Source organism: Urocampus carinirostris, chromosome 9, assembly GCF_059441175.1.
Source record: "Urocampus carinirostris isolate Australia breed hairy pipefish chromosome 9, RoL_Ucar_1.0, whole genome shotgun sequence".
Taxonomy (NCBI): Eukaryota; Metazoa; Chordata; class Actinopteri; order Syngnathiformes; family Syngnathidae; genus Urocampus; species Urocampus carinirostris.
This window is the reverse complement of record NC_142357.1, coordinates 14,184,931-14,211,909: the sequence shown is the minus strand read 5'-3', so window position 1 is coordinate 14,211,909 and position 26,979 is coordinate 14,184,931. Positions and strand designations below refer to the sequence as shown.

The 26,979-nt window shown below is 39.0% G+C and overlaps 3 protein-coding genes and 1 pseudogene across 5 annotated transcripts in view; 2 read left to right on the top strand and 2 right to left on the bottom strand.

Moving 5' to 3' along the window:
* The first annotated feature begins 299 nt into the window (after nucleotides 1-299).
* tdo2a (tryptophan 2,3-dioxygenase a) lies at nucleotides 300-7,139 on the top strand. 2 transcript variants are annotated; one of them, XM_088344597.1, is made up of 12 exons: nucleotides 300-440; nucleotides 518-623; nucleotides 704-794; nucleotides 2,848-2,918; nucleotides 3,695-3,822; nucleotides 3,902-4,088; nucleotides 4,514-4,621; nucleotides 4,708-4,819; nucleotides 5,190-5,247; nucleotides 5,507-5,586; nucleotides 5,801-5,891; nucleotides 6,346-7,139. In XM_088344597.1, the coding sequence occupies exons 1-12, from the start codon at nucleotides 406-408 to the stop codon at nucleotides 6,497-6,499; spliced, it is 1,221 nt and encodes a 406-aa protein (XP_088200723.1). In that variant the 5' UTR covers nucleotides 300-405; the 3' UTR covers nucleotides 6,500-7,139. The 2 variants fall into 2 exon arrangements, with proteins under 2 accessions (XP_088200723.1, XP_088200721.1); XM_088344595.1 differs by having other exon boundaries at nucleotides 3,692-3,822.
* On the bottom strand, nucleotides 6,763-18,669 carry ctso (cathepsin O). The gene is given in 10 exon segments (XM_088344338.1): nucleotides 6,763-7,238; nucleotides 7,324-7,458; nucleotides 8,425-8,535; nucleotides 8,538-8,578; nucleotides 9,029-9,150; nucleotides 10,797-10,964; nucleotides 12,846-12,970; nucleotides 13,141-13,246; nucleotides 16,424-16,626; nucleotides 18,555-18,669. Coding segments are annotated over 10 exon segments (1,194 nt in total). The 3' UTR covers nucleotides 6,763-7,170.
* asb5a (ankyrin repeat and SOCS box containing 5a) overlaps nucleotides 16,310-26,979 on the top strand; it is a 23,887-nt gene continuing 13,217 nt past the window's right edge. Inside the window, exons 1-4 of one of the 2 annotated variants that reach the window (XM_088344598.1) lie at nucleotides 16,310-16,601; nucleotides 18,535-18,714; nucleotides 20,578-20,693; nucleotides 21,234-21,498. In XM_088344598.1, the coding sequence (XP_088200724.1) occupies nucleotides 21,273-21,498 (226 nt within the window). In that variant the 5' untranslated portion in view covers nucleotides 16,310-16,601; nucleotides 18,535-18,714; nucleotides 20,578-20,693; nucleotides 21,234-21,272. The remainder of the gene's footprint in view (nucleotides 16,602-18,534; nucleotides 18,715-20,577; nucleotides 20,694-21,233; nucleotides 21,499-26,979) is intronic. The other variant, XM_088344599.1, reaches the window with a different exon arrangement.
* LOC148359373 (U2 spliceosomal RNA) lies at nucleotides 25,497-25,667 on the bottom strand (annotated as a pseudogene).

Below are 26,979 nucleotides of genomic sequence, written 5' to 3'. Positions count from 1 at the left end.
GTAGTCCAGAATTGATGATAGTATACTACTCTGTCTGTGCTAACTATTCTTTAAATTAAATTGCATACATAGTATATGATACTAAACTATAAGTTGACCCCTTCCACACATCTAGTATTTGAAGGGCTTGCACATTTATTTTTCATAGGAAATGTTTTGTCATGATCACTCCCATGATGGTGTCTCGTGACTATGCCTTAAAACAGGACAAACAAAGTCCGCAAATCTGTGACGGTTGTTGAAAGCAAACAGAGCGGAGGCGTACCGGTGGACGACGAGCGGCTTCGCCTCTGATTGGATGATTACAACCTTTAAAAACTTGCAACACACAGGAGACAATTTCATTATTTTAGTCATTTCTGGGACCGTGTTGTCAATATTTGTTGCTACTGATTCGTACAAGTCATGAGCGGATGTCCATTTTTTGAGAAGAGGCATTTGTAAGTGTATTTGTTCATCGGTGGCAATTTTGAGATAATATGTATTAATTATTTAGACATGTTGGTTTGTTTCCCAGGTTGTTTCGAAACCAGCCTCAGGAGGATAAAGAAGAGCAAGATGCCGCTCAGGCTGGCATCAACAAGGCTAGTAAAGGAGGCATCATGTACGGAGATTACCTCAAGGTACCAAAATAAGCCAAAGCAACATCATTCAGTGTGTTACAAGTCAACATTTTTAATTCATTTGTGTTATTGGCGCCAAGCTGGATAAAATCATGACAGCTCAGGTGCTGCAGAGCGAGCTGAAGGGCAACAAGATTCACGACGAGCACCTCTTCATCGTCACGCATCAAGGTGAACCACACGCAAATTTTTAGGGGATGAAATGGTGGCATCACTTTGGAATTAGGGTCACTTTAAGAGGGTTGTATTTGTTGACAATGTCCAACCTGACTTTCAAGTATGTTTAAGATACAGTTATACGTAAACGCTTATTATTTAGTGTACATGTTTAATAAAACATAGCCAGGAAATAGTTTTCTTAAAATTTCTTACCTCATTCTTTAAGATGTATTTAAAATATTCATGAGTGTTGAAATACCAAAACCTTGCCAAAAAGATATTATAATTAAAACAAATGGTAAAAACAAGTAAACTTCACGATTAAACAAGCTCAACACTAAACATTGAATGGAACTTAAAAATTACGTGAGAATTAATTTAAATTAAAACAAAGATAATGCTTTAGGTAGGGATTGGAATTTTTTTTTAAGTGGCCACACCATACATTAAGACAAAATGCAACATAAGCACCAAACCTGCTCTCCAGACAAAAGCAGATTCTTTAGCACATTTTATTTCACTGTGTGTCGTTAGATGATTTGATAAAATCTATGAAATAATAACTATCCCAGAGCCTTGTCCTGTATCAATATAAATACACCCTTTTAATATTGGTCTCCCTCTCGCAGTTACTTAGTAGTGTTGAGGCTCATTTTTGTCCTAAATAATGGTTTCAAAACAGGGTCCAAGCAAAGTTCTTTCCTAAGAATGTCACCAAATATTGCAATCAAGGATACCAAAGTATTTACCTGCAGTGCAAATGGCCCTCGACAAAGAAGAGTGTAATGCTCTGCCCATTCCTACCACTTACCCAATACAATTGCTCTCTATTCTGTGCTAGAGCTTCTGGGTAAAACATTTGTTTTGGGTTGAAGCTTGTTCTGTGGATATTTATCATAAAGTGTCTCAACAATGAACATAGATTGTTTAATGAGCTCTCGTATAGAGGATTATTTAGGGATTTACAGCCACGACGGTATCTGTTAGTGTGACACTTTGACTGTTAAACTCTAGTTAAACTAGTGTCCAACACTGGGCCGAACACTATATTCTTAAGTATTGTCTTGGCTTCCCATGTGCGACAATTTTGGCTCTGCATGAAGTAATTTATTTATGAACTGACCGATAACGGATAATGGATAATGAATAACGAAGATAGAACAATAACCCTTAAAAACCCCAATTTATTTAAAAATTGCACAAGCCCTCTTTTATCTGAGCCATATGTGCCATATAAGGACCCTCTTATGAGTACATATGGCTCGCGAGCCATAGGTTCCCGATCCCTGTTATAAACTAAAAGCTACACGATAATAAAATAAATAATTCTGCATATCATGGCTGTTATGTGAAAAACATTCATCGCTACATTTTTTTCTGTTTATTATAAAATCAGTCTTCATAGATTTATACTTGAATTATCTAAAAGGGAAAAAAATCTGGATCTGTCATTATTAAATGTAGCGTTGCTTTTGTGTTTAAAAATATGTTACTTAAACTGGGGGAGAATAATAGTTTTTTTCATTCAACAGAAAAAAACAACAACACATTTGGGAGATGTGTTTTTTCCACGAGAGCAACTAGTCTATTTGTAAAGATTTAAAGAAATACATCTACTGTATTAAAAATAGCTTTCCGAAACAAATATGTATTATTTAAAAAATATATCATCTGAATTAAGTAGTTCCAATCCAGATCTTGTTTGAGTATACAATGGAATATTTTGTGATTGTCATTTAAAGTGCATTAATTTTCCTTTATGTCAAATAAGAAACTTGATATGACGAAGGCTTGTATGTGGGGGGGGTGCGTTTTTTTTCAGAAGACACAGTATTTTTATAGGACCACTGACTGCTGAGGTGGGCATGAAAAGTGTTTGCGCCTATCTAACCAATATGCAAAATTCAGTCACAGAGCTGCTGTACTGTATATCGGCTCTCAAAGAATGAATTAGGTTGGTAGTTGTTGCCTCACAGCCAAGTCTTGAATTACTGAAATACAATAAAAAGAGGCATCGTAAACCCTGGCTAAATGTCTCAAAGTGCTTTTTTGTTTTTTTGTACAGCGTACGAGCTGTGGTTCAAACAGATTCTGTTTGAGCTGGATTCAGTGCGCCAGATCTTCATTAATGGACACGTGAGTCACATTTTTTAACCGTGGCTGTTCATCCATCAAACGGTGCAATTAATATCAGTCAGCCCCTTGCCGTTGTGTGAAAGTCGACCGCTTAAAAAATCTAATTTGAGCTGCAGCAAGCAATTAAATTTGTTTGTTGTCAATTGAACCGGGCGTTATTTTCACAATTAGTCAATTACTACTCGGTACTTTCATGATGGGAAATGTTTTCAAATATCGCTTTGTGTTTGCGGGCAGTTGGCTTTAAATCCGAAGTATGAAAAGTTCAAAATAAAGAATTGCAACAGGCTTGATTAATTATGACTAACATACTGTAGATATTTACAACTGTAACATTCTATTAAGTGTGACATTGACGTATCATTTTTTGAGCAATTTTCAGTCATTGGAGTATGTCATCACACTGTTACACAGTAGCAAAGACAATAATATTTCACATCCACCAGTAGGATTTTTTTTTTGAGTCATTTTTGGTCAGAGTATACTGTCATACTCACACTGTTACGCATTAGCAGAGACTAATATGTTTCAAAACAGAGGGTTAGTCTGGTCTTGTGGTTAAAATTTAGTAGCAAGCTAGCAAAATGTGTGTTTAGTATTTAAAAATGAATGCTTCAAACCAAATGGTTAGTACTGCCAATCAATATCTCATTTTATGGAGCCAAGTAAAACCGCCTCATAAGCTAAATTTTTAAAAATCAGCCTCAGGCATTTAAAAGAGCCTATTTGTAGAAGTTTTAAACATGTCAAATTGAAAATATGTGCTCTGCCAGCAGGTCCGGGATGAACGCAACATGCTTAAAGTCAACACACGCATTCAAAGGATTGTGATCATCTTCCGCTTGTTGGTGGACCAGTTTGCCGTCCTGGAGACCATGACAGCCTTGGACTTTTTTGACTTCAGGTTTGAAAAAAGGCGTGCGTTTTCAATAATCACTTTCCTGCGTGGCACGCTTAATTGATATTTCTGTTTTTGTGTATAGGGAATATCTTTCACCAGCTTCTGGCTTCCAAAGCCTTCAGTTTCGACTTATGGAGAACAAAATTGGGGTCCTTGACAACATGCGAGTGCCGTATAATAAACAGCACTACCGAGATATTTTCAAAGGACAGGACGGCGAGTTGTTGCTTGCTACTGAACGAGAGCCTACACTCTTGAAACTTGTTGAGGTAAAAACATGATTTGTCATAGCCATATTACAATATTAATTCTTAACATTACTTTGCTGACTTTGGCCGACTATTAGATTACTACAATGGACATACTGTATGCCATTAGAACAGTCACCAGAAAGAATAATATGTAAATAGAGCAACACAACTAAGATGTTGTCAAATTATAGGAAGTAATGTTTTTTTTTGCAGTAATACCATAGAAAAATGCTCCAAGCTGTCTGGCAATTTATTTAATATCCAGGCTAGCCAGTTTAAAGTTTCTTCACTAGTAAGTGAGTGTACCCATTAAATATTTGTAATATTTAGGGGGAAGTATTTTGTTGGGATTTAAAGACATATTTCTTTAAAAATAAGGAAGGGGTTTGTCTGTACACAAATTCAGGAAGTACCATGCTAAAAGCGGCGCATTTTCTATATAGGAATGGTTGGAGAGGACACCTGGCCTGGAGACAGATGGTTTCAACTTCTGGGAAAGTCTGGAGAGCAACATCTTTGACGGGCTTAGTAAAGAAGAGCAAATTATTGAGGTAGACTAATAACATCAATCATGGGCAAGCCCTTAATGGCATTTACGGTGGATTTGCAATCCTGTGGTAATGTTTTTGTTTTGTAGCAAATGCCTGACTGCGAGGACAAAGAAGAGATGATGGCTGAGCTCCTGAAGCAGAGGGAAGTGTTCACATCCTTGTTTGATGTCAAGCGTCACGAGCATCTGCTCAGTAAAGGTGAGCTTGCTTCTTGAATTGTTCTACGACGCATGTTTGAATTGGTCCATCAATCCAGAATATGTGGACTGCAAAAATAAAATATCACATTGGATGATAGTTTCACCCATTTTAAGTGTATTTTATTATTTTTGATATGTAGTCTTATTTCTCGAATAGAAAAATCTTAAAGTCAAGCATACCTTATTAGCTGTTGGTAGATAAATTCTGATTTTATGAAATATTGTACCACCAAGACTAGAAAAACTAAGGAAAACAACAACTATCTGCTAGCTAAGACAATTGAGTTAATTTTAAGGATGGATTTGCAATAAAAACTGTTAAAATATGTATCAAATGTGAGTCACTGATGTCCTATTTTCCCTACAAGGTGAGCGGCGGCTGTCTTACAAAGCTCTTCAAGGCGCTCTTATGATATACTTCTACAGGTAAGGACTTTTAGTGATGTAGGCAGAAAAGTACAAGTTATTAGTATTGCAGTAGGTATTCGCAGCTTTGCTAGCACATGGTAGTAGTCATGGAGTATTCGTGAAATTAGTACAAGTGTTAGTCATCTAATTGGTCCCGAATGACACTTCATTCTAATTAAATTATTCATGAAAAAAGCCAGCAGAATTGCACTTTGAAATAGGGGAGTCGAATTAAAACTCCATGGAATTCTAAGCAATGTAACACTGTTAAACCTAGGGAGGAGCCCCGGTTCCAGGTTCCATTCCAGCTGCTCACCTCCCTCATGGACATCGACACGCTCATGACAAAATGGAGATGTGAGTATCTAGATGTAACATCAGTACACAAAGAAATGATGGAATGTTTGGCTCAAGGCCTCAGGGCACTAACAGGGAAGTTTGCCCAGCTAAAAAGTTAGTCTGAATCCTTTGGGAAGCCATTCCATTGTTGCTCAATATTTTTCAGTAACCCCTTGCTTTGGCTTTTGTGAATCAATTATTGACATATAACTGTCTGTTTCTGTTGTTGTAGACAATCATGTATGCATGGTGCACCGGATGATTGGCAGCAAGGCAGGCACGGGAGGCTCGTCCGGGTATCATTACCTGAGATCCACTGTCAGGTATGGTTTAAGTGTATGTTTCAAGGCTAGAGAAAAGAAAGATTCACTACATAACTATCCCTTTAGGTATAGTTTGTCCCAACACTTAAATCCATATACAATATATATGTCTATTGGAAAATATCCAACTCAACTTAGTTTGCACCCATGATGGACTGTGTAAAGAGTTTGCCTTAAGCCTCAAACTTTGTTCAACACAATAACACTGTGCAAGGAGGGAATGAAGCAAAGCCGTTTTAGTCGTACTATATAATATTGCGATAGACCTTAGGTCACATTTATTTGGATAACTATTTTGATCAATGTTCTCAAGCCAAAGTCAATTTAAATTAATTTTCTATCAAGCACACCTCTGCTTTTCATCATCCATTTATTTATAAAAACTATGAATAAAAAAAGGACGTGATAATGAAAATTAATTATTTTCTAAGCCGCCTCTTTATTTTGCCTACAGTGACCGCTACAAGGTCTTCGTGGACTTGTTCAACCTTGCAACTTTCCTGGTTCCTCGACACTGGGTTCCGAAGTTGAGTCCAAACGTCCACACTTTTCTCTACACAGCCGAGTGTTGCGACAGCTCCTACTGCAGCAGCGAAGACTCTGACTAGGGCACCCAACAACAAACACAAAAAGACTATTGTACCAATGATATATCTTATTCTCAGACAACCTCTGTGTACGCTATGAATAGACACCATTTTTTCCACAACACATTGACAACAAGCCTCATTTTCTACTTTGTTTGCCAAGGATAAAGCTGCTATCCTGCAAGGATGTAAATACAATGGAATAAAGATGCTTTGCATCTAAAATTGTTTGCACAGCTTTAAAATCAAAGTACATGTAAATAGTAACATTGCAACTTGCCAGATATAACATTAAGTGGAATTTCACTTATAAGGTCCTACTTCAGAATTTGACTAGGTCATTTTTCTAAATGTTTATTTCTGTTTATATTTACTTGTATTATACTTGGCTTTGCCCAGTGCCAACAAATTAGAAACCGGAATAAGCGCCATGGTGGGAAAAGCACTGATGAAGCACAAAAAAAATGTTAATATTATTTGACTGAGTACTTCTCATGTATATTATGTATGCTAAGAGTATTATGTTTTTGTGCTCAAATTGATATAATTGTTGCCGGTGGAGCTGTACAATTTCTTAATGCATACCTGTTGTACATAGTATTTGTTTGTATTGTATTATAAATTGTTTTTTTTTGAGTGCTTAAATAAAGCTCAGCATCGACACCCTTGCAAAGTGATTTATTTTCATGATGTCAAACAAACACGGCTGTCACTGAATGTGCGATGCCTGGCAAAGTATGAGACAAAGAAAGTATCAATGCTGGTCCTACAGGGCACCAGGACATGAGTGGTAAACACGTTATCTCAAAAGTATATTTGAATGGAACTTGGAAACAACAACACACAACTAAACACACACACACAAGGCAGGGATGGTTTACACTTACCGCAAAGGTTGCCGCCAATTTTGATGTAAACATAACGTCCCTTTCCCCACTCAGTCCCCCAGGAGTTCTGAAATATCCTGAATAGAGTAACCCCTAAAAGGAAAAAAAAAGAAAATACACATAAATTTAATGTTTTTTACAAAGAGCATCACTTACCATCAAAACTTTAAAAAAAGATGAAACCTTCTGGTGGTAAAGTAATGCACCATCTGTGGGCTTTGCTTTTAGGATTAAAACATAGTAACTTGTGTATTGGAGGAAATTGGGCCGCGGTCTTCTTTGACGTATTCAACATTGAGTAATTCTGCATCTTCAGCACAAGCCCCAAAACATCCCAAACACCACCCCATGACATTTGCGTTGTAATACCTTTTGGGAAAGTTCTAAGGTTTCCCTCTGACATTTAATGCCTCACACACTCAACATCATGAGAAAAGTGGTACATGTTGGGTTCTCTACACAAACTATAGAAACTTGCAAAATAGAAAGACTGGATCATGATAATAGTTTTAAAGTTCAGGTGAGAACATGGCTACAAAAGCAAAAGAAACTGACTCAATACTTTTTTGAACTGAGCCTGAACGCCACACAACCCTTTGGCATCCACTCAGAGATTGGGAACATTTGGTAAACAACACCTTTTGCACAATGTCAATTTGACCTTTCCTAATCTTTGAAAGTCAAACAAACCCCCCAAACAAAATGCCCCACCCACAGAAAAACACAATTTCTAAATATTACGTAACACAGTGGTTACATAACTGTAACAAGATGTAAGGACATTATCAACATTCAAGGTGGCAAACGACTTAGTACGGATTGAAACAATTGTTTTTGTTTATTTTAACATAAAACTCAGTAGAGACTTACATTAATATTAATAGCAGATAAAACAAAAGGGGACCTACAATGGCATGTCATTTGTGTTCACACATTTCCATTGTTTTATTTAATTTTCAGTGGCAATATTTGGCCTTCGGACTACAAAGGGTTCATAACAACTCTCAGCAGGATCGAGCTAATTTTAGGCTTAGCTGTTTCGGGTTTCGATTGGCATACCCGAAGTGTCGTATCCTACGACAAGAACAGCGTGGTTGGGCCAGTTCCTGGAGCAGTGATGCTGGATGATTCCTCCCAAGTAGTCCTGCCAGCTGATTGCATCCACCACTGCGGTCCTTTCTCCACAAGCACCACTTTCATCGCTTCTTCCTGGCTGCCAGGGAGGGCAGAAGAGCAGAAAAAAAAAATTGGCATGCAGATAAGAAAGACTACCCTAACAATACAATATTGTTTTAAAAATGTTAAGATCTGGGGAAGAAAAAAAACATTCCTAAAGAATAATCATTTATTCAATATATAATTCACATTTTTCAGATAAACAGGTCGATAGATTTTTCTATCGATCCGTTTTAAATAATCAGATCTAAATATAATTTTCACTAGGCCTTTTCATTCCAACACTCTAATAATTGCATTTAAAGTGTAAAATGTTGACTGGGTAAAACTTGAGTTAAGTGATCGATTTCCACGTAGGAACAGCAAACATGACATGTCCTGGACTCTCCACTGTCCTTGAACCTCCCGTGATTATTTTTAAATAATGGAGTGTCACTTTTTCAGCTGTCATTGTCTATTGGCTGCGTGGTAAAATGTGAATGCATACCTTAAGTTATAAGTGGTAAAGTTCTTTAAAGCAATGACCTCTTGAGAATGGGAGAAGAAGTGACAGATTCCATTTATGGCACTGTAGGAGTACTCAGATTGTAGAACCAAGGTCACTCTGGTCTATGTTAATGACACAATGCTAAACAAATATTAATGATTTACTAAATGGTTACACGATTTTGTAAAAGTTGTCCTCCTTCGTCTCAGGATGAGATACAGTATTAGGTTACAAGATTTTTGACAACAAAGACTTAACACGGGGATTGTGACAGACCAGAACGGACACAGGACTCAATTGCATGCGTTTATCAGGTTTTGTTGCAAGAGCGTGAGATTTAGGCTTGCTTGATTGCTTGATCCGAGGACTGGCGAAGAGCGGAATCGAGCAAGACGGGGGTGACACTTCCGTGTCGGAAGAAGGCAGGCGGCAGTCGTTAGACCAGGGCTGGAGATCAGAGGCGATGTTGAGTTTGTAAAAGTGATCATAGGCAGGCGGCAGGCAGAACAGGTGCAGTCAGGTTCAGAAATGTGTCAAAAACTAACTGTCCCCCTAGCATCGGTGCAGGGTTTTTTTGCCGGAAGGGTTTGGAGGAGGCTAGGCGTGTTGCGTTCTGTCAAGGGGCGGCCCTTGCGGCCCCATCCCTCTGCAACGCCGCTCATCCTCTCAGCGGAGGCTCGTGAGTGGCGTCAGGTTGGCCAGTCTTTCCCTCGTCTCTTTTCGCGAACCGACTGCCCTGTGAACCTAAACGCAGTCAGCGGGTACGCAACACCAGTGTTTAAAGTCCGCGCTATATTTCTAGATGAATACACCACGTTGCAAAATGTGAATGTCTATTTCCTGAAGCTAACTCGATCAGTCTCCATGCTGGATGTTAGAGCTTTTAAACATTGACTGCCCTCTCAAGGGGAGAGAGAGAATTTTGTTAGTATTTATTTAAAAGAAAATCAAAGCTTTTGACCGTATTGACTTACTTCTTTTTTGGAAATACCCAGAAATGTATGGCGGGCTGGATTAAATCATCCAACCCACTGGGTGCGGCTTAGGGCCGTATGTTTGACATGCCTGATTTAACACCTACTATATTAAATATAAAATTGCATATAATTTGAGCTATTGAAATTTGTGTCGAGCCTAAAATGTCAATCAATAGTTTGATCCAGGCGAGCCTGGGTTGGGATTATCTCTTGCTGCCTTTTTTTTAGGAATAATCTACGCTTGGCGCACATCTGTCTTTGTTCTTTGTTTACTTCTCTCTGTGGAGAGTTTGCACGCGCAATGGATTCCGTCCCCCTTTTGCGCAACGCAGCAGGCGTGAGCGTGCTTGGCCGAGCACACCAAGAACTCAACGTTGTGCTCAGCCAAGCACATTGCGTTGCAGAGAGGGGGGACAGAATCCATTGGGCGGATCCTCCTCATAAAGAGGTCAACTAAGAACAATGGCGGCTGAATATCTAAAAATAAAAGTCAGCTAGAGAGAAGCCCCCCTCCTCCTCACAAATAAAAAAATGTCCTCAGAAACAAAATATGAAAATTTGTGTTTTACTTGGGCTCGGTCCCTCAATTCATTTCAATTTGTCGGGCTCGGGCTGGTTCGGGCTACAATTCCTGCAGGCCCGATCTTACCTCGAATTACAGCTGTTGCAAGAAGCTGTTAGGGATTTGTTTAACTCAGATCACTGTCCGAAAAACAACTAATGACAGACATGCTAAACAAATGTCATGTTGCAGACTTCAATGACCATCAGGGCTCAAATTTACAATGTACCGTCTGCAACCAGCGAAAGACTTCGGTCAGGGAGCCTCCTTTGCATCCTTCATTTTTAAATCAGCAGTCAACGATTTGCCGCACACTGAGCTCTTTCAGCCGCGCTCCAGCTATAGCGCTTGCTGCTTGTATGGCGCCCACTACACTAAATGCCTAGCAGCTGCCACACTGCAAAAGATGAATGATTGAGAAAAGCAAAGGTTCAAACCCTTGAGGGAGGTATTACTCCAAATCTTGTCCTCAATGACCACACTCCCCAGCACATATACATTTTTCTTATCACTCCCTTTCTAAAATTAACTTGTGGTGACTTTGTGAAGGAGAGCGGGAAAAATGTGTTCATTTTAATGCATGAGGATGTCTTTCCCAGCGCCACCCTGCTGGTCAAATAATTGCTTTAATTTATCTTTACAAAGCCAACTTTTAACAGATCATCTATTATAAGATCTTGTCTCAAAGGCAAACAGTCGTTTTAAGACAATTCTGGAGCCATCTTGTGAGACTTTTCTCATCTAACCCAGCGGGGTAGTTTTAATTTTGCCATTTAACTATTTTTTCTAGTATGATAGTTACTATAAATTTAACATATTTAACAGGATAAGTATTAGGACAAAACACACACTTCAATCAATAGAAACTACAATGGATATAAGACTTAATCTGCCAACTCCATTCGAAAGGCAAAACAAGCAAAAAAAAAAAAAAGCCCATGTAAAATGAAAAACAGATCTCGAAGTTCAAGGACGTATTAGTGTTTACATTTGATCCTTTTTATGCTAACTATTGTTAGTTTCTATGTAAAAATCACTGTATCCACAGCATGTAATGATTCAATTGCAAAAAATACGAAACCACATTTTCAAACAAAAGGGATATAGTAAATCGACTTAAATGATTGTCAATGTTTACAAATAAAATTAAGATCCTTAAAATGTAACTAAAAATAAAGCTCATTGAGGGTTAAGATTAGAATTACATAATTACACTTTTGATTGTAATGAAATCTAATGTAATAAAATTTAAAAGGAACATTATAATGCAGTGAAATTTCAAATACATTTTATAAAAATACACAAACCCTTCTTTTTTTGAGTTATAAAAAAGCTTAAGCTTTGAAGAAGAATCTACAACAAACAAGTTAAATGAGCGCTTTTCAAATTCTTACTACTTCAACAGGCCGCTTTTTATTTTTCATTTATTTATGTATTTATTCATCCATTATCTGCATGGCCTATACTCAGTAGGATCGCAGGGGTGCTGGAGCCCATTCCAGCTATCTTCGGGCAAGGGGCAGGGGACACCCCAAACTTGCCAGCCAGTCGCAGGACAGAGACAGACAACTCACTTGCTCATTTACACATAGAGACCATTTACACCGGCCAATAAACCTGACATGCATGTTTTTGGAATGTGGGAGAAGGCTGGAGTGCCCGGAAAGGAACAACACAAGCACGGGGAGAACATGCAAACTTCGCACAGGAAGGCTGGTTGCTGGATTTGAACCCATGACCTCAGAACTGTGCCATGGATGTCCTAACCACTCAGCTGCCATGCCGCCCCTTATTTATTCATTTATTTTGCTCAACACAATAATAAAATACCTAAGTAAAAAGTATCATAAATTATTATACATGAGTGCAAATTAATTCACGACCTGGTCATGCTTATAAGCCACTAGACAATTCTAAGGTATTGATCACATATTCCAAACTATAATGTTTAAAAGCAACAATGTTCCTAAAAAAAGTATACCTAAGATCTAATCACAAGTAAACTGTCATCAGCAGGCATACAGTACTTATAAATACTGATAAAGCCACAATTAATTTGACAATGTTTCATGTAGCACTAAAAGGAGCCAAACTCAGAGAATATTTTTTGTAGGTAATGATTTTTGTATCTAGTGCACAATATATCAGACATTTTCTGTCAATTATTAGGCTACATCTCCAGTTTTCTTTTAGTACATTACCTACCCAAGCCCAAACAGATTTTAAATTGTTTCATTTATTTGGCAGTATGATATTAGTTATTTGTGTCATATCTTACCGCTTGCTGGTCGTGGACTCGCGCCACCACCGCTCGGTCCCTCCAGTCAAATTTAGCCGGCAGCTCTGTTGCTTTGGTTCCAGGGAACGGTGGAGCACGCTCTGAGATTGCTCTAAGGTACAAATCTGCCGGGGATCAAAGGGAATTCTTCATGTTACCCGGATTAGAAACAGACAAAACAATTTCCTCTCAATTTAAAGTTGCATACCGAGAGAGGATGTTGTTCAACACAGAAACTGTGGACTGACGGGCAGGTTGTATAAAAGGAATTAAACATTATTCATGTTCTATCTACCTTAGACTTTTACAGATGTGATGGTGGAGAAGAGAGTCATTCCATACTTGGCAGACTGAGGTTGTGTAGAAAATGAGATGAGGAACGCATGGCGCTCTGTTGCATTCTAGGTTGGTCAAATACAAAAGTGTCATGATTCCTGATGCGAGGCACCTGAGTCTGCTCCTTTGGCGCCAACTGCCTCTGACGCTGATTGGCTGCCTGTCACTTTTTAAACCCCCGTCTTCCGGTCACCGGTTGTCAGTCCGTCTGCGAACCTCAGCTACTGCTAGCAAGCGTTTCGACCCTGACTCTCTCCTGTCCTGATTCCTGTTTGATCCCCGGCTCCAACCCCTTTTCTAAACTTGACAAGTTTTTGCTCCCCCATCCCGGCCATCGATCTATTTTTCCCCGCTCTCGACACTGGCTTCGCTCGCCACGGAAATACCACTTCCGCGTCTGAGTAACCTGCTCCCCACGATCAACGATATACGGATCGTGTATACTACCCTTTCCCTTCTTCCTAATAAAACTAAGAGAAACGCACGCAAGTGGGTCCTGTCTTTGTTCTGGTCCTGACAAAAAGCTAATAAAACAAACTTGTATAGAGACATTATTTGTGTCTTGAAGACCATTGTTTTCACCTTGAAGTCAAAGTCGTGAACTTATTGGTTGTGGGCATTTACAGAAAACAAAGTGTTTGTGTTTAATGAATCGATGAGCTCAATCAATCAATGCCAAGCAGTCTAAAAATATTAACAGACGGTCCTTTTCAATGCTAAATGTGCCATATTGTGTGTCAAAAAACAACAACATTTCAGTGACTTTTTATCCGCCCAAAATTTACTACTAATGGGTGACCAATTTAAAATGTGTTTCCAACACAAATACAACCACTCTCATGAACTAAACGATTTCTTTTTTGACCGGTATGCTGGGGCAAACTGGTGTGCCGCGAGACCGTGTCTGGTGTGCTGCAGGAAATGGCCCAATATCGTACTTGCAAAATGCAGGCCATGTTCAAGTATCTTTGCATTATTTCAGTGATCAGTGGAGTAACTATTACTTTCATTCATATCAGCAGGTGTTAGCAGATTTCTACTGTACAATCCGGACTATGAGCCGCGCCCGTTTTCCCAACCTTTCAACCCGCTTATGCAATGATGCGGCTAATTCATGCATTTTTCTTTAATGGCCGACGAAGGCACCCGAGCAGTAAAGGTAAGAGTGAGACAGGTGGAACATTAGTGTCAAGGAAGACGCAAGTTTAATGTAACTTCGCGCGTTGGGCATGAATAAAATCAGCATATACAGACCCTCATTTTTATAACTTCTACTTTGATGAAGCTTTTAAAATTGCACTGAAAAAAAATATTAATATACATAAAATAGAAATACTGCACATAATGTCACTGATTTAAGTATTCTATCTTACAAAGAAAGTTAGAAGGTAGTAAAAAAGATGTGTTATACTGACAATATACCTTTTGCCAATAGTATCATTTGTCTTATTTTTCTTGAAAAATAGGAAATGAATATAGTAAATTAATAAAACAGGTTAAATTAATGAAATCCTTATTACAGCATTTATTTAATTTTATTTTTGGGTTAATAACCTGTATTATCTGCTGAGCCACGTTGATCACAATAAGACTGCCAATGTAGGAAAAATTACGATTTAATAATACTTCAATTTCAAAACATAAAACTGGTACAAAGAGTCGGCACGTCCTGCCTTGATTTGTTACACTGACAATATACCTTTTGGAAATATTTACTATCATTTGTGTTATTTTTCTTGAGAACATAGGATATAAATATAATAAATTAAGACAACAGGTTAAATTAATGAAATCCTTATTACAGCATTTATTTTATTTAATTTTTTGGTTAATAACCTGTATTATCTGCTGAGCCACGTTGATCACAATAAGACTGTCAACGTAGGAAACATAACGCATACCTGTCAACCTGTACGTTGTTGCTGTACAAAGTAGGTTTCTTATGCATTTTAAGACGTGTACGACGTACAAGAAAATGTGTACGGAAAAATGTAAATTTGTCAATTAAGGGTACCATCCGGTATACACGGACTATCACGAAACGGCAAATCAATCAAGTCAAACGAGTTCAAGTTGTGTACTGAAAGGAAGTCCGTCTCTTTTTAGAGAACCGGCTTTTTCGGCTCAACTCATTAAAGAGAGCCGGCTCTCAAACGGCTCACTTGTTTTGATGCATTATATTACGAATTGCTATGTTGTATAAAGAAGTTAAGAAAAAAAGGAAGTATAAAAGGAGAAAATGAAAAAAGACTGGTTTGTGGTTATCCCTTTAATCAGTATATTGCCAACAATAATTTAATGCAGAGAATGAATTAATAATTTGAATACGAAAATGTATTATTCTACTTGATTATATTTGCATGTATTTTTTTCTTCCACAGTGATCGTCAAAGCGACATAATTTTTTAACTTTATTATAATAAACCTTATTCATGTCGAGCAACTCAGTATCTCACAACAAAATGTTAATTAACAATATATATGATATAACGAAACACACAGACAATATAACATGTTAAACTACATAAATAAACACGTTTGGAAAAAAAAATTGTGTAAGATAGGGGCGGCAGGAGGTAGAGCGCTCGTCTTGAGATCGCAGTTCGAATCCCGGCTCCTCCGTGTTACATGTCGAAGTGTCCTTGGGTAAGACACTGAACCCCTAATGCCCCCAATGAGCAGGTTAGCTTCTTACATGGCTGCACGGCTGCTTTAGGGAAATGTGAAGCACACTGTAAAGCGCTTTGGGAAGTCTTGACTTGAAAAGCGCTATGTAAATGCAGATCATAAGATTATTTTGTGTTTTGTAAGGTAAAATACAACATTTTGTAAGGGCATGGAGCCGTGGGGGTTGACAGGTATGATAAAGATTTAATGATACTTCAATTTCAAAACATAAAACTAGTACCAATAACTTATTTTCACACATTTTCCATGGATTGTGAGCCTCAATATTTTAAATGAAAAAGGTGTCCCTTGTCTTTAAAAAACGCTTGATAAATACCGCACTATACAAGTCTAGATGTCAAATTTCAGTTAACACTGGAATATATGGAACAGACCGCATATAAAATAATTGCTATTCTCAATAAGAGGAAATAAAATGAGCACGTTAATAGTTTCATACATACGACAACTGACGTTCGGCCTAGCACATCAAATAGTCGACAACTGCTATTTCAGCTTTGTCGCGAGTGGTGCGGTCAAGAATGACTTACATTTCGTTTCTTGTCACATCTTACCTGAAAACAGCGGCTAAAACTCTTAAATTCGACTTTGCCGTCTCACACAAGTCGGCAATGGGTTCCAAATGGCCTAAAATCACCTGCAACTTCGTGTAGATGTTTCGATTCCTCGTCACAGCTTGCAACAACAATTTGCTGCTGCAACAAGGGAGCAAATTTTCCCCATGACAACAAGGTACGTCTAGTAAGCCTCCATTTGCCTTACCAAAAAGTTATCGTGACAACTGTATCGAGTTGGGACAATAATGGAACTTTGAACGTCACGAAAAAGTAAAAACTCAACTAGGGGTGGACGTTGCAACATTCTTTCAATGGACTCCAGAGGGACCCACGAGAGTGCAGGGGTCTCCATCTTTTTTTAGTTTGAGAGCTACTTTTTTTGTTGCTAATTAGCGAACAAGGTCATCCAGTTTGATATACATTTCAAAAATAACAACGCATTATGGTATCACCATGTTGTTACAATTGCTCCGGGTTCGAACCAATTTTTAAGGACTTTCAAAGCCAAGTTTCCATTTGATCCTGTTCCATTAAAAGAAAAAAAATCTGTTTTGAATAATGTATTTTGCAGAGTTTAATCTTGCGTGTGAATGTTTAAAGACTTGTGATTTTTAGATCTTGGGTAGACCACACCATACAGGTGTTGGGTAAAATGACAGTATATGTAGCTTTTATTTTTGGTTGCAGGTAGTCTTCCCAATACCATTTACCACTAGGAAATGCTAGTACACGTTTCATTGTGCCCTGTTTAAGTGTAGCATGCACCTTTCCTTTCGGGCACGACTGATAGGGAGCAATGGCGCTACATAAAACAATGCCATACAAACTAATGCCAGCTGCCGTTAATAATGAGGGAAGAACAAATGCAATAGAAAAGTGAAGCTATCAGAGAGCAGTGTCTGTGTCATTTTTGAGCAGACTTGTTTGGAAACATGGCAACAATTTCAAGCATTTACAAGCACTTCACCCAAAATTCAAGCACTTTGTATTCCTTGAAAACACAACATCATTATAAATGAATTATTAGGGATTTCAAGCATGTGTAAAAACGTTTTATGTTATAATCAGGATAACTATTGGAAGTGGGGTTAAATAGACTCAGTCAACCACTGAAAAAGTAATTTTTTGTAGAAAATCCCAATGACCCAGAACTGGTAAGCTATTTTTAGAACAGAGTACTTTAGCTGTCCTTAAGGGGTACTTTAGTGCCTGTGGGCATCAGTTGAAAGGTACACTTTTTTTTTTAATTGAAAGATCCCGGGGCTCACCGTCCATTAAAAATGTTCAAAAATTAATTTAATGTTGTTGTTTATTGAACCTTAAATTATCACGGTGCATAAATTGTCAGTACAAAGTTTTGCTTATCATTTGTGGTCATTTTGGCTCAGGGAGTAATACATGCCATTCGTTTCAGTTTGTATTCAAATTCTTATTATGAACTCTTCCATAACCTGTATTTTAATATTTACTGCATTTTCCTCTTATTTTTCTAGAAAAAAAAATATATTTGAAATGAGCAATCATTATCTGCCAAAGGAACAAGCATTTGTTTAACTATGTTACAATGTTATGTTTGAAAATCGTGATTAAAATGGGCAAAATAATAACTTCATCAATATAAATAAATGATATACAGTCATATACATTGCCGTGAAAACGTATATCCCCTTCTTGATTTCTGTGTTTTTTTTTTCATATTTATCACTCACAAAGGTTTCAGATCACCAAATGAATTCTTATGTCCCAAAAAGAAAACCCAAATAAATACAAACTGCAGCTTTGAAATGTTGATTCCATTTATTGGGACACAAACAAAATCGAAACATATCTGGCCCTATGAGTAAAGCAAATTGCCCCCTAAACCCAATATTGAGTTGGGCCCTCTTTTGCACTGATGACAGAAATCAAACATTTATGATAATTGGTAATAAGTCTTTCACAACACTGTCAAAGAATTTTTGCCCACTCTTGCTTGCAAATCTGCCATATTGGAGGGTTCTCTAGAACAAGCTGTCCGTTTAAGGTCACACCACAACATCACAATTGAAGTTTAATTCGTATTTTGACTTGACCCACCAGAAACTTCATTTTGTTTTATTGTTTTTCAGCCATTTAGAGGTGGACTTGCTGGTGTATTTCGGGTTGTTTTCCTGCTGCATGATCCAAGACTGCTTGAAATTGAGGGCACGAACTGATGGCCAGACACTCTCCTTGAGAATATCCTGGTAAACACCAGAATTCATCATACACAGCAAGTTGTCCTGGTCCTGAGGCAGCAAAGCAATAGGGTAAATATTTCATGGTTGTCATTTAATTTGTTAACTCATTTATTTTAACAGTTGAGTGACTGCAGTTTTACACCAGAACCAATTCACTTCGCTACACAAACTCAATCCTACCCTCTAGCAAATGGAGATCATGTCATGGTCGCCGTGGCGACCGGTCTGCCCCGCCCCCTGGTCACCAGCTGAAGCAGATCAGCTAATTGCATGGCTGCTACTTAAGGTTGGGTTGTGGGTATTGCGGGTGTTGGCTCATTATACCTTTTCTGTTCTGTTATGCCTTGTCCTGTTTAGTTTAAGTCGGAGGAAACCTGTACCTGACCATTCTGAGTGTAAGAATGTTTTTGTTCTGTTTTGTCCCGGAGTTTTTGGACAACTTTTATTTTGGTAAATAAAAGCTTTGATCGTACGCAATTGAGTTCTCCCTTCCTGCCTCCGTTCTGGTCCGGTCACCCCTTCCACCTCGTGACAGATCACTGGTTTTAATGTATCTAAAAAACCCTAACTTTTGGTAAAAAATGACCTGGAGACTCTCTTCTTTTTAAGACATACTCGGAAATTTATAGCGGGCTGGATAAAATTACCAAACGAGCTGTATCCATGTTTGATATGCCTGTGCTAGAATATTGTACTTCCATTGTGCTAATGAATAAGCAACTGTTCAAAGTGCAACGTGTCATCCGAAAAGCAGTCAAAAATATAATCAATGATACTTGTAGTAACCAGCTTTGGTACTAACATCCTCAGTCCCTCTCACAAAGCAATCCCACATTGTTCATGCGGAATTATTTTTTCTTAGCATTAATAATAAATTACATTTTAAAAGGATGGGAGTCTGCCATGCCACAGAATATAAAATGTACGGATTGGGGTCCCTTGTGGCCCTCAAGACAAATTCATCCGCATGCCCTCATGGCACTGGCGCCATCTTTTCTAGACATCGTAGCAGCGGCCGCCTTCAACAACTCTGACACTGGCTTCTGATTACTCCCTGGAGTCAATTGCATCACAAGAACAAAAAATAAACAGCAAGGAACACTAACACAATAGTAAATAATCAGCAGCAAAGTCAAGATAACAATAATGGACACTAAAGATATTGTTTTTTGTAGTAATTAATAGCCTTCATTAAAGCACCCTGTTCTTTTGTATCTTACTTACTAAAGTAAAAAAAACAATTTATGTTGTTTATTTTACCAGTTTGAAACATGAAAGGTGAGGACCAACATAAAATACTTTGGTCAGTTTGGGGAGTAAAACTAATAAAATTGCTCATGCGACAAGGATGTGTAAATCTTTGTAGACATTAAAAAAAAAAAAAAAGAACGGAAAATAAATGGATGCGTCCTGTTAGAGGTTTAGAAAAAGTGGTGTGAATATATTCGTCCTATATTATATTTTGTTGTTGCCATGACATTCAAGTGAATGGACTACAGTGCCGTAAAACATTTTCTGATTTCTGTGTTTGTCTTCCATATTTATCATTCAAAAAGGTGTCATCTCATTAAACCAATTTCATTATCACAGAGAGACAACCCAAGGAAATAAAAAGTAAGGTTTTAAAATGTTGATTCAATTTATTAAGGCACACAAAAAAATCCAAACCCATCTGGCTCTATGTGATTGATTTTGGCCGCTTTTGGCGGAGATAACAGAAATCAGATGTTCAAAAAAATTGGTAATGAGTCTTAGTAATGCTGTGAAGGAACTTTGACCCACTCTTCTTTGCAAATTTGTTAGACTTCTGCCATATTGGAGTGTTATCTAAATAAACTGCCCATTAAACGTCACCCTTCAGCATCTTAAATGGATTTAAATCCAGAGTTTGACCTGGCCACTCCAGAACTTTTTATTTATCTATTTGTTTAGCCAGTCAGAGTTGGACTTGCTGGTGTGTTTGGATTGTGGTTCTGCTGCATGATCCAAGAGTGCTTGAGTTTGAGGGCAGGAACCGATGGCCTACCATTCTCCTTCAGGATCTTTGGGTAATCAACATGATTCATTATTCCGTCAACCACAGTTGACGGAATAATGAATCATGTTATCCTGGGTCTGAGGCAGCAAAGCAGCCCAGTTAAGCACAGTGTTCATGGCTTCACAATAAGAAAGACACTGGTCAAAAAAGGCATCCATGGGAGAGTTCCCAGGCGAAAACCTCTGCATTCACAATAGAACACAAAGAGTCCTCTCACATTTGCCAAAAAGCATTTTGTTATCCTCAAGACCTTTGGAGAAACATTCCCCCGTCCAAAAGATGATAGACTAATTTAATCCAGTTTGGCAAAATTGACTCAACGTCTAATGCAACAGGGCGCCCCAGACAGTGGAATTTCCAAATGGATCCAACAGATTTAAGCATGTGTTGTGTTGTTGTATGTTATGATACATCATTATTAATAGCACAAAAGTATTCCCAATCCCCTGCCTTTACTCGCTCCCTACAATAACACTGTTGTAGTTGTGCTCACTGCTGACAACAGCTGAAGGGAATTTTTTCCATTCTATTTTTTTTCTTCCCCCCTCAGTCTGCTCGTCCTGCCTTTAGCGTCACAGAAGCCGAGGAAATGTCCGACGCAGCGCAGCAGCTGACCAGCAGCACCGCCACGGGTGACAGCAAGCCCTTTGCGGCACAGTTGTCCAACGTCTACCTCAGCATCTTGGCACTCTTCTGCTTCAAGCTCTTTGTCAAAATCTCCCTCAACTTGCTTACCTATTTTTACATTGTCCGCGGAAACCGCAAGGAGGCGGCAAGGATATCCGCCGAGTTTTACGACTATGCCCAGCAACGCGGTGAGTGAAGGCCATGTCACTTTAAATCGAGGAACCACGTCTTGATGCCGCCTTTGTCATAACCCGGACTAATTACACTTCTTACCAGTGTTGGGCAAGTCACTTAAAAAGTAATTAGTTACAGTTACTAGTTACTTCATTCAAAAAGTAATTGTGTTACCGCCGGAGATCACTGACACCCTAAAGTAGCACGTTACTATGAAAGTCACTATCTTGTAATATATCAATTGAGTATTTACTCACATTTAACCCAACTGCCTAAAACCGATTAAAAATAGTTACATGTTAAAAGAAATAAAACAAAACGTGTGCAACAACCTGTCGAAGTGGTGAAGCCTCCATTTTTTTGGGCTAGTGCAATCTTGAGAGCTCGCAAACTAACAGTTGAGACACTCCATATCCGTTTTGTATTTTGTCTTCAAACCACATTAATATCCCTCAAACCATCCATTATCTGCTGCGTCAGTAGGGTCGCAGGGGTGCTGGAGCCCATCTCAGCTGTGTTCGGGCAGTGGGCAAGGGACACAGGGACAGACAATTTTCTCGCTCATTCACACCTAGGGACAATTTGGACCGGCCAATTAATCTGACATGCATGTTTTTGGATTCTGGGACACAAAACCCACGCAAGCACGTGGAGAACATGCAAATTCCACACAGGGGGTTCAATCCAATGACCTCAGAACTGTGCCACACACGCGCTAACCACTGCACCACTGTGCTGCCCCACCACATTAATATTTTCTTCTCAATTTCTAGGTAATGTTCAAGACATTTTTTCTTTTTTCTCCTGACATTGTGTATTGCAAAAACACTTGGAAGAAAGACCAAAATTTAGCACTCTTTTATTGTACATTTGTTGGCCCTTTGATGTCTGTATAAGCCACGCCTGCTTCCCTATGCACAGCTTACTATTGGCTACTAGTGACACACAACCAAATACATCTTCGCATGTAAACTGACCTCCTGATTTCAGTAGTTCATTTTAACGGTTTAAAAATATCGCTTGGATGCGAGTATATAAAGTGAGAAGAATATCAGAATATCAGTAGGAAGAAATGTTGTGTTATCGTACTGTCGTACTCTGTGCTTGTCAGTGCCATCGTTTCTATTCAGTTGGATTTTTTTAGGTAGATGTAAACATCCGAGCCTTATTCATTGATTGTAATAAGCATTGTGTTGCTGGCGAACGAAAGGTTGTATGTAACTTCTTTAGTGCAGAGCAACTGCCAAATTGCAGTAGCAGTGTGATTCACAGTTTTCTTTCTGTAAAAGGAGTGGAGTAACATACCATTGTAACGACGGTTGAGTTACAAATTTGTAGCGATGATGCATTAGAGTCCTCGTTGTCGAGGAAAGCTATTGCGTTCAGGAACACGTTTCTTTCTAACGTGTAACTCCCAACACTTCTACTTACACATTACAATCATAGGTTAATTTTCAAAATAGTGCATTATGAGTTAACCCAAACTATGCTTTAATGATCTTAATCTCAATGTATACCTTTATTATTATGGCAGGAGCATACCTGTCAATCTCAGCCAATTGCTTCCCTTATTATTGATTGTACTTCCTCTTATTAAGGGATAACACAATTTAGAAACACAATGTGGCACCTGTTTACCCACAGCAAGATAGGTTATGTAGAATAAAAACAAAGATAATTTGTGTAAACAGTTTTATTTACAGCAGCACTGTGGCTGCATGGTTAGCTCACAGCCTACAGTGCGAACATCTGGATTTTGATTACAGCTACCACGGCCTCACCGTACAGAGTTTGCATGATCTCCCCGTGCTTTTGTGGGTTTCCTCCGGGCACTCCGGTTTTCTCCCACATTCCAAAAACATGCATGACAGGTTGATCGGCTGGTCCAAATTGTCCCTAGATGTGAGGGAGCAAGTGAGTTAAATGTATCTGAGTTCCCTGCGACTGGATGGCAACCAGTTCAGGGTCTCCCCTGCCCACTGCCTGAAGATAGCTGTGATGGGCTCCAGCACCCTCTGCGACCCTACTTAGGATTGGCAGCACAAAAAATTAATGGATTTTTAAAGTTGATTTACCAAGTAATCAACACAAACAATTCATCCAGCATGTTTCTTAATTCTTCCTGTCTTGCAGTCAATTTTGAAGTTCCTATCATACGAAGAAGGATATGAATATTTTTTCCGTAAAAATAATGTTATACAGAATACACTATTTGAAAAGATCAAAAAATGAATGAAGCACTGGGAAAACATATACATTGACATGTATGCAGGAGTGTCAGGACCCTGAAAACTCGGCAGGTCCTTTTCACTCATGTATTAATAGAAAACACCGTCAGCACACTCACGCACACTAACACACATGCACGCACATTAGCCTAGTTTCCATTTCTAGCACTGGCAATGGAGCCCCTCTACCTCAAGAGCAACACCACAACACGTTTTAAAGGGACAGAGTGTATTATTTGACAATAAAAACATTCCCGCATTTTGTTGTTTAACTTAAGATAAGTGCTGAAAAGCACAAGAAAAAATACAAACTACAGAGACTCAAAGTGACCAAACCACAGTTTTCCTTTCTGTATACTATGTATATTTTAGCCATAAAAATTGCCATGAAAACTGAGCCCACTTTAGCCAAGTCAATTACTGATTACCTGTGTGACATTTTCTAGAAAATATACATTATTTTGGAAAATCTAACAAAAAAAGTCACCTCACCGTGCACTGATTTCTCCCTCAAATGTCAATAAATGGCCCTTTTCGAAACTTGTGTTTAATTATCCAATTATTTTATATTTATTCTGTTAAAGGGTCACTCAGTAATATTTGACAATAGGATGTTGTGCTCTGGTGTAGTGCAACAGAAAACGAGTGCTGAAAAGCACAAGTAAAATGTGGCACATCTTCAGGATTGTATTTTATTGTAATATAGTAAGGGGCCGGTCACACAGCCGTTTGCGGCTGAATCACGGCTAAAATTTTGCGTTTTTTTTTTGCCCGTGGTTGCCCGGGATGGAAAATGCGCAAAATTGGCCAACCCGCTGTTCAGCGGTGGTATGCCCGCAAAACAGACGCCGGCGACTGTTCCGCTTCCTCATCGCGTCATTTCTGCGTCATTTTCTCGTGTGGACCACGGGTATAAAAGCTCCCGAGCCGGTGTTGTGCCCAAATCCGACTCCTACGCAACAACCACACCGCCCCACCCCCTCGCGTGACTTTTTCATCCACGTTAACAAACGCATTTTGTAGAATACGATCGCACTTTATTGTTTAAATAAACGCGTTATATAGACTAGGATCTCCTAATTGTTATAATTAGCTCGCTTTATAGTTTTAATAAGCGTTTTATATAGAGTACGATCGCTTTCATTGGAAGCGCAGCAGAATGCGCGTTCACGCGAGGGGGGAGGATTTACCGTTCGATTACGTTCACAATAAAAACAAAGACGGAATGGTTTAAGTTATATTACATTTCCAACAAATGCAAGACGAAGTGGTTTTGGTTATATATTCGCCATTACATTCCCTAAAAGTGAGGTAAAACGAGGTAAGAGTGGTTGAAGTAGCGAGGGAATGAAAATCTCGTCACCGGGCTGTAGAAATTATTACCGCACAAGACACAGTTCCCGTGAAGATCAAGATTTCAAGCTATGGCATCATTTTTATTTTATTATCTAGAAAAGAAATGTCAAGAAATAAAAATGGATTAAGACGAGGTCACTATGCTGACGAGGGGGGGGGGTGGTTAGGGGTTATTGATTTATCTTCTTTATTCATTATCCATTATCGATCAGGTCATAATACGCAGCAAAGCTTAGGAGCCGGGACTCTTACTCTCAGCCAAAAGGGGTTTGGGGTTTTGAAGGGTTATTGTTCTATCTTCGTTATTCATTATCCATTATCCGTTATCGGTCAGTTCATAATACGCTACAAGGCCTAGGAGCCGGGACACTTACTCTTAGCCAAAAGGCCAAGCTAAGGTCCTAGCCCTAAAGCCTTGCTGCGATCATTGCGAATGCACCGTTCCCGGAGGTACTGCAATACCGGGCTGATGCGTGGAGTGGACAGAGCAAGCTCTTAATCCATCTCCAGATTGCAAAAATCAAAGATCAATTGCACAATAACCATCACATGCCGACACATGATGAGTTTTGATTTTAGCCAAAAGGCCGAGAAGCGACACACAACTTCATAGAGAGTACAAAAATCCAGGCCAAGCTAAGGTCCTAGCATTAAAGCCTTGCTACGACCATTGCGAATGCACCGAAAGATTTATTCGAAATGAAGAGAAACTACGCTGACGGTGATCCATGTTCACCCCCTTGACGTCACGAGCACAACTGACGTGTGCTCGGAATTCGCGCTGTTTATACGCGGAGAAAGGCGTTTGACTGTCACACGCGTAACACGCTAATTTCACGTAATAACACCGCGATACAGGCGCAGAACATGCTATTACCATGCTCCACCCACGATTACCCGCTGAAATTTCCCGTCCTACCCATGTGTAAGCACGCCCTGGCCGCGGCCAGAGCACGTCGTTCCGCGTCATTTCCGCGTCATTTCCTCGTGTTGACCACGAGTGCGGCACGCGGTTTAACACGTGCTCAAACTTTTGAGCAGCTCAAAAGTTTTGAGCGCAGCCAACCATGTGAAAATTTCCGACCGCGAGTAAAGCACTGCTCTATCTCGTCTATATGGCGGTCTCAAAACGTCCAACAGCGCCCAACAGCATCTGCTGGATCAGCCTCAATACGCTCGAGAAAGGCAGTGTACCCGCGCTCTGAAGAATTGAGCAGCGCTTAACAGTTTCGCGCTGCCACCCGCGCGCGAATTTCCGACCTCGTGTTAAGCACCGCTGTATCTCGTCTGAATGGCGATCTCAATGCGTCCAATAGCGTTCGCCTCAAAGGCAGAAATTTCTGGCCGTGATTCAGCCGCAAATGTCCGTGTGACCGGCCCCTAAGTTTGTATATCCTGCTCTCTTGTTCTGTGTCTGACCCGTGTCTTCTACATCGAGGGTTTCTGTAGTGTATTGTACTTAAATCTCCGACACAGTTAAAAGCTAACTGACGTTGCTGAAGCCTCTCGAGTGTCATTTCGGCAAATCTGATTACAAGTTTATTATTTTAAGAATTATCGGCTCTCCACGTTTGCGCAACATTAAATTGTGTTTTCATGTGATGGAAGTGCCCAGGTGCCTAGCATCCTTATAGTACTGCCCATACATCATAAGCACAGTGATAATGTTTAAAATCAAACTTTTTTTTAGATCATTTGTTTTTACAAATGAGGTTAGTCATTTCTTCATTTTTCTTAAATTAATATATTTTAATCTAGCTTTTTGTTTCACCCAGCAGATTGGCTGTTCTCATTGGAAATGCTAGCTATTGATACATCAATTTCCTAAACACTCGCAAAGACAGTACACAATTTATGTCATTAAGAGTTATTTTCTTGCATAATTACATATTTTATCCAATAATGTATTAA

Bases quoted from the DNA above. Each gene is read 5' to 3' on its own strand.
- tdo2a (XM_088344595.1), top strand. From the start codon at position 406: ATGAGCGGATGTCCATTTTTTGAGAAGAGGCATTT. The intron at 624-703 runs GTACCAAAATAA...ATTGGCGCCAAG, and splicing joins TGTACGGAGATTACCTCAAG to CTGGATAAAATCATGACAGC. The intron at 4,622-4,707 runs GTAGACTAATAA...TTTGTTTTGTAG, and splicing joins AAGAAGAGCAAATTATTGAG to CAAATGCCTGACTGCGAGGA.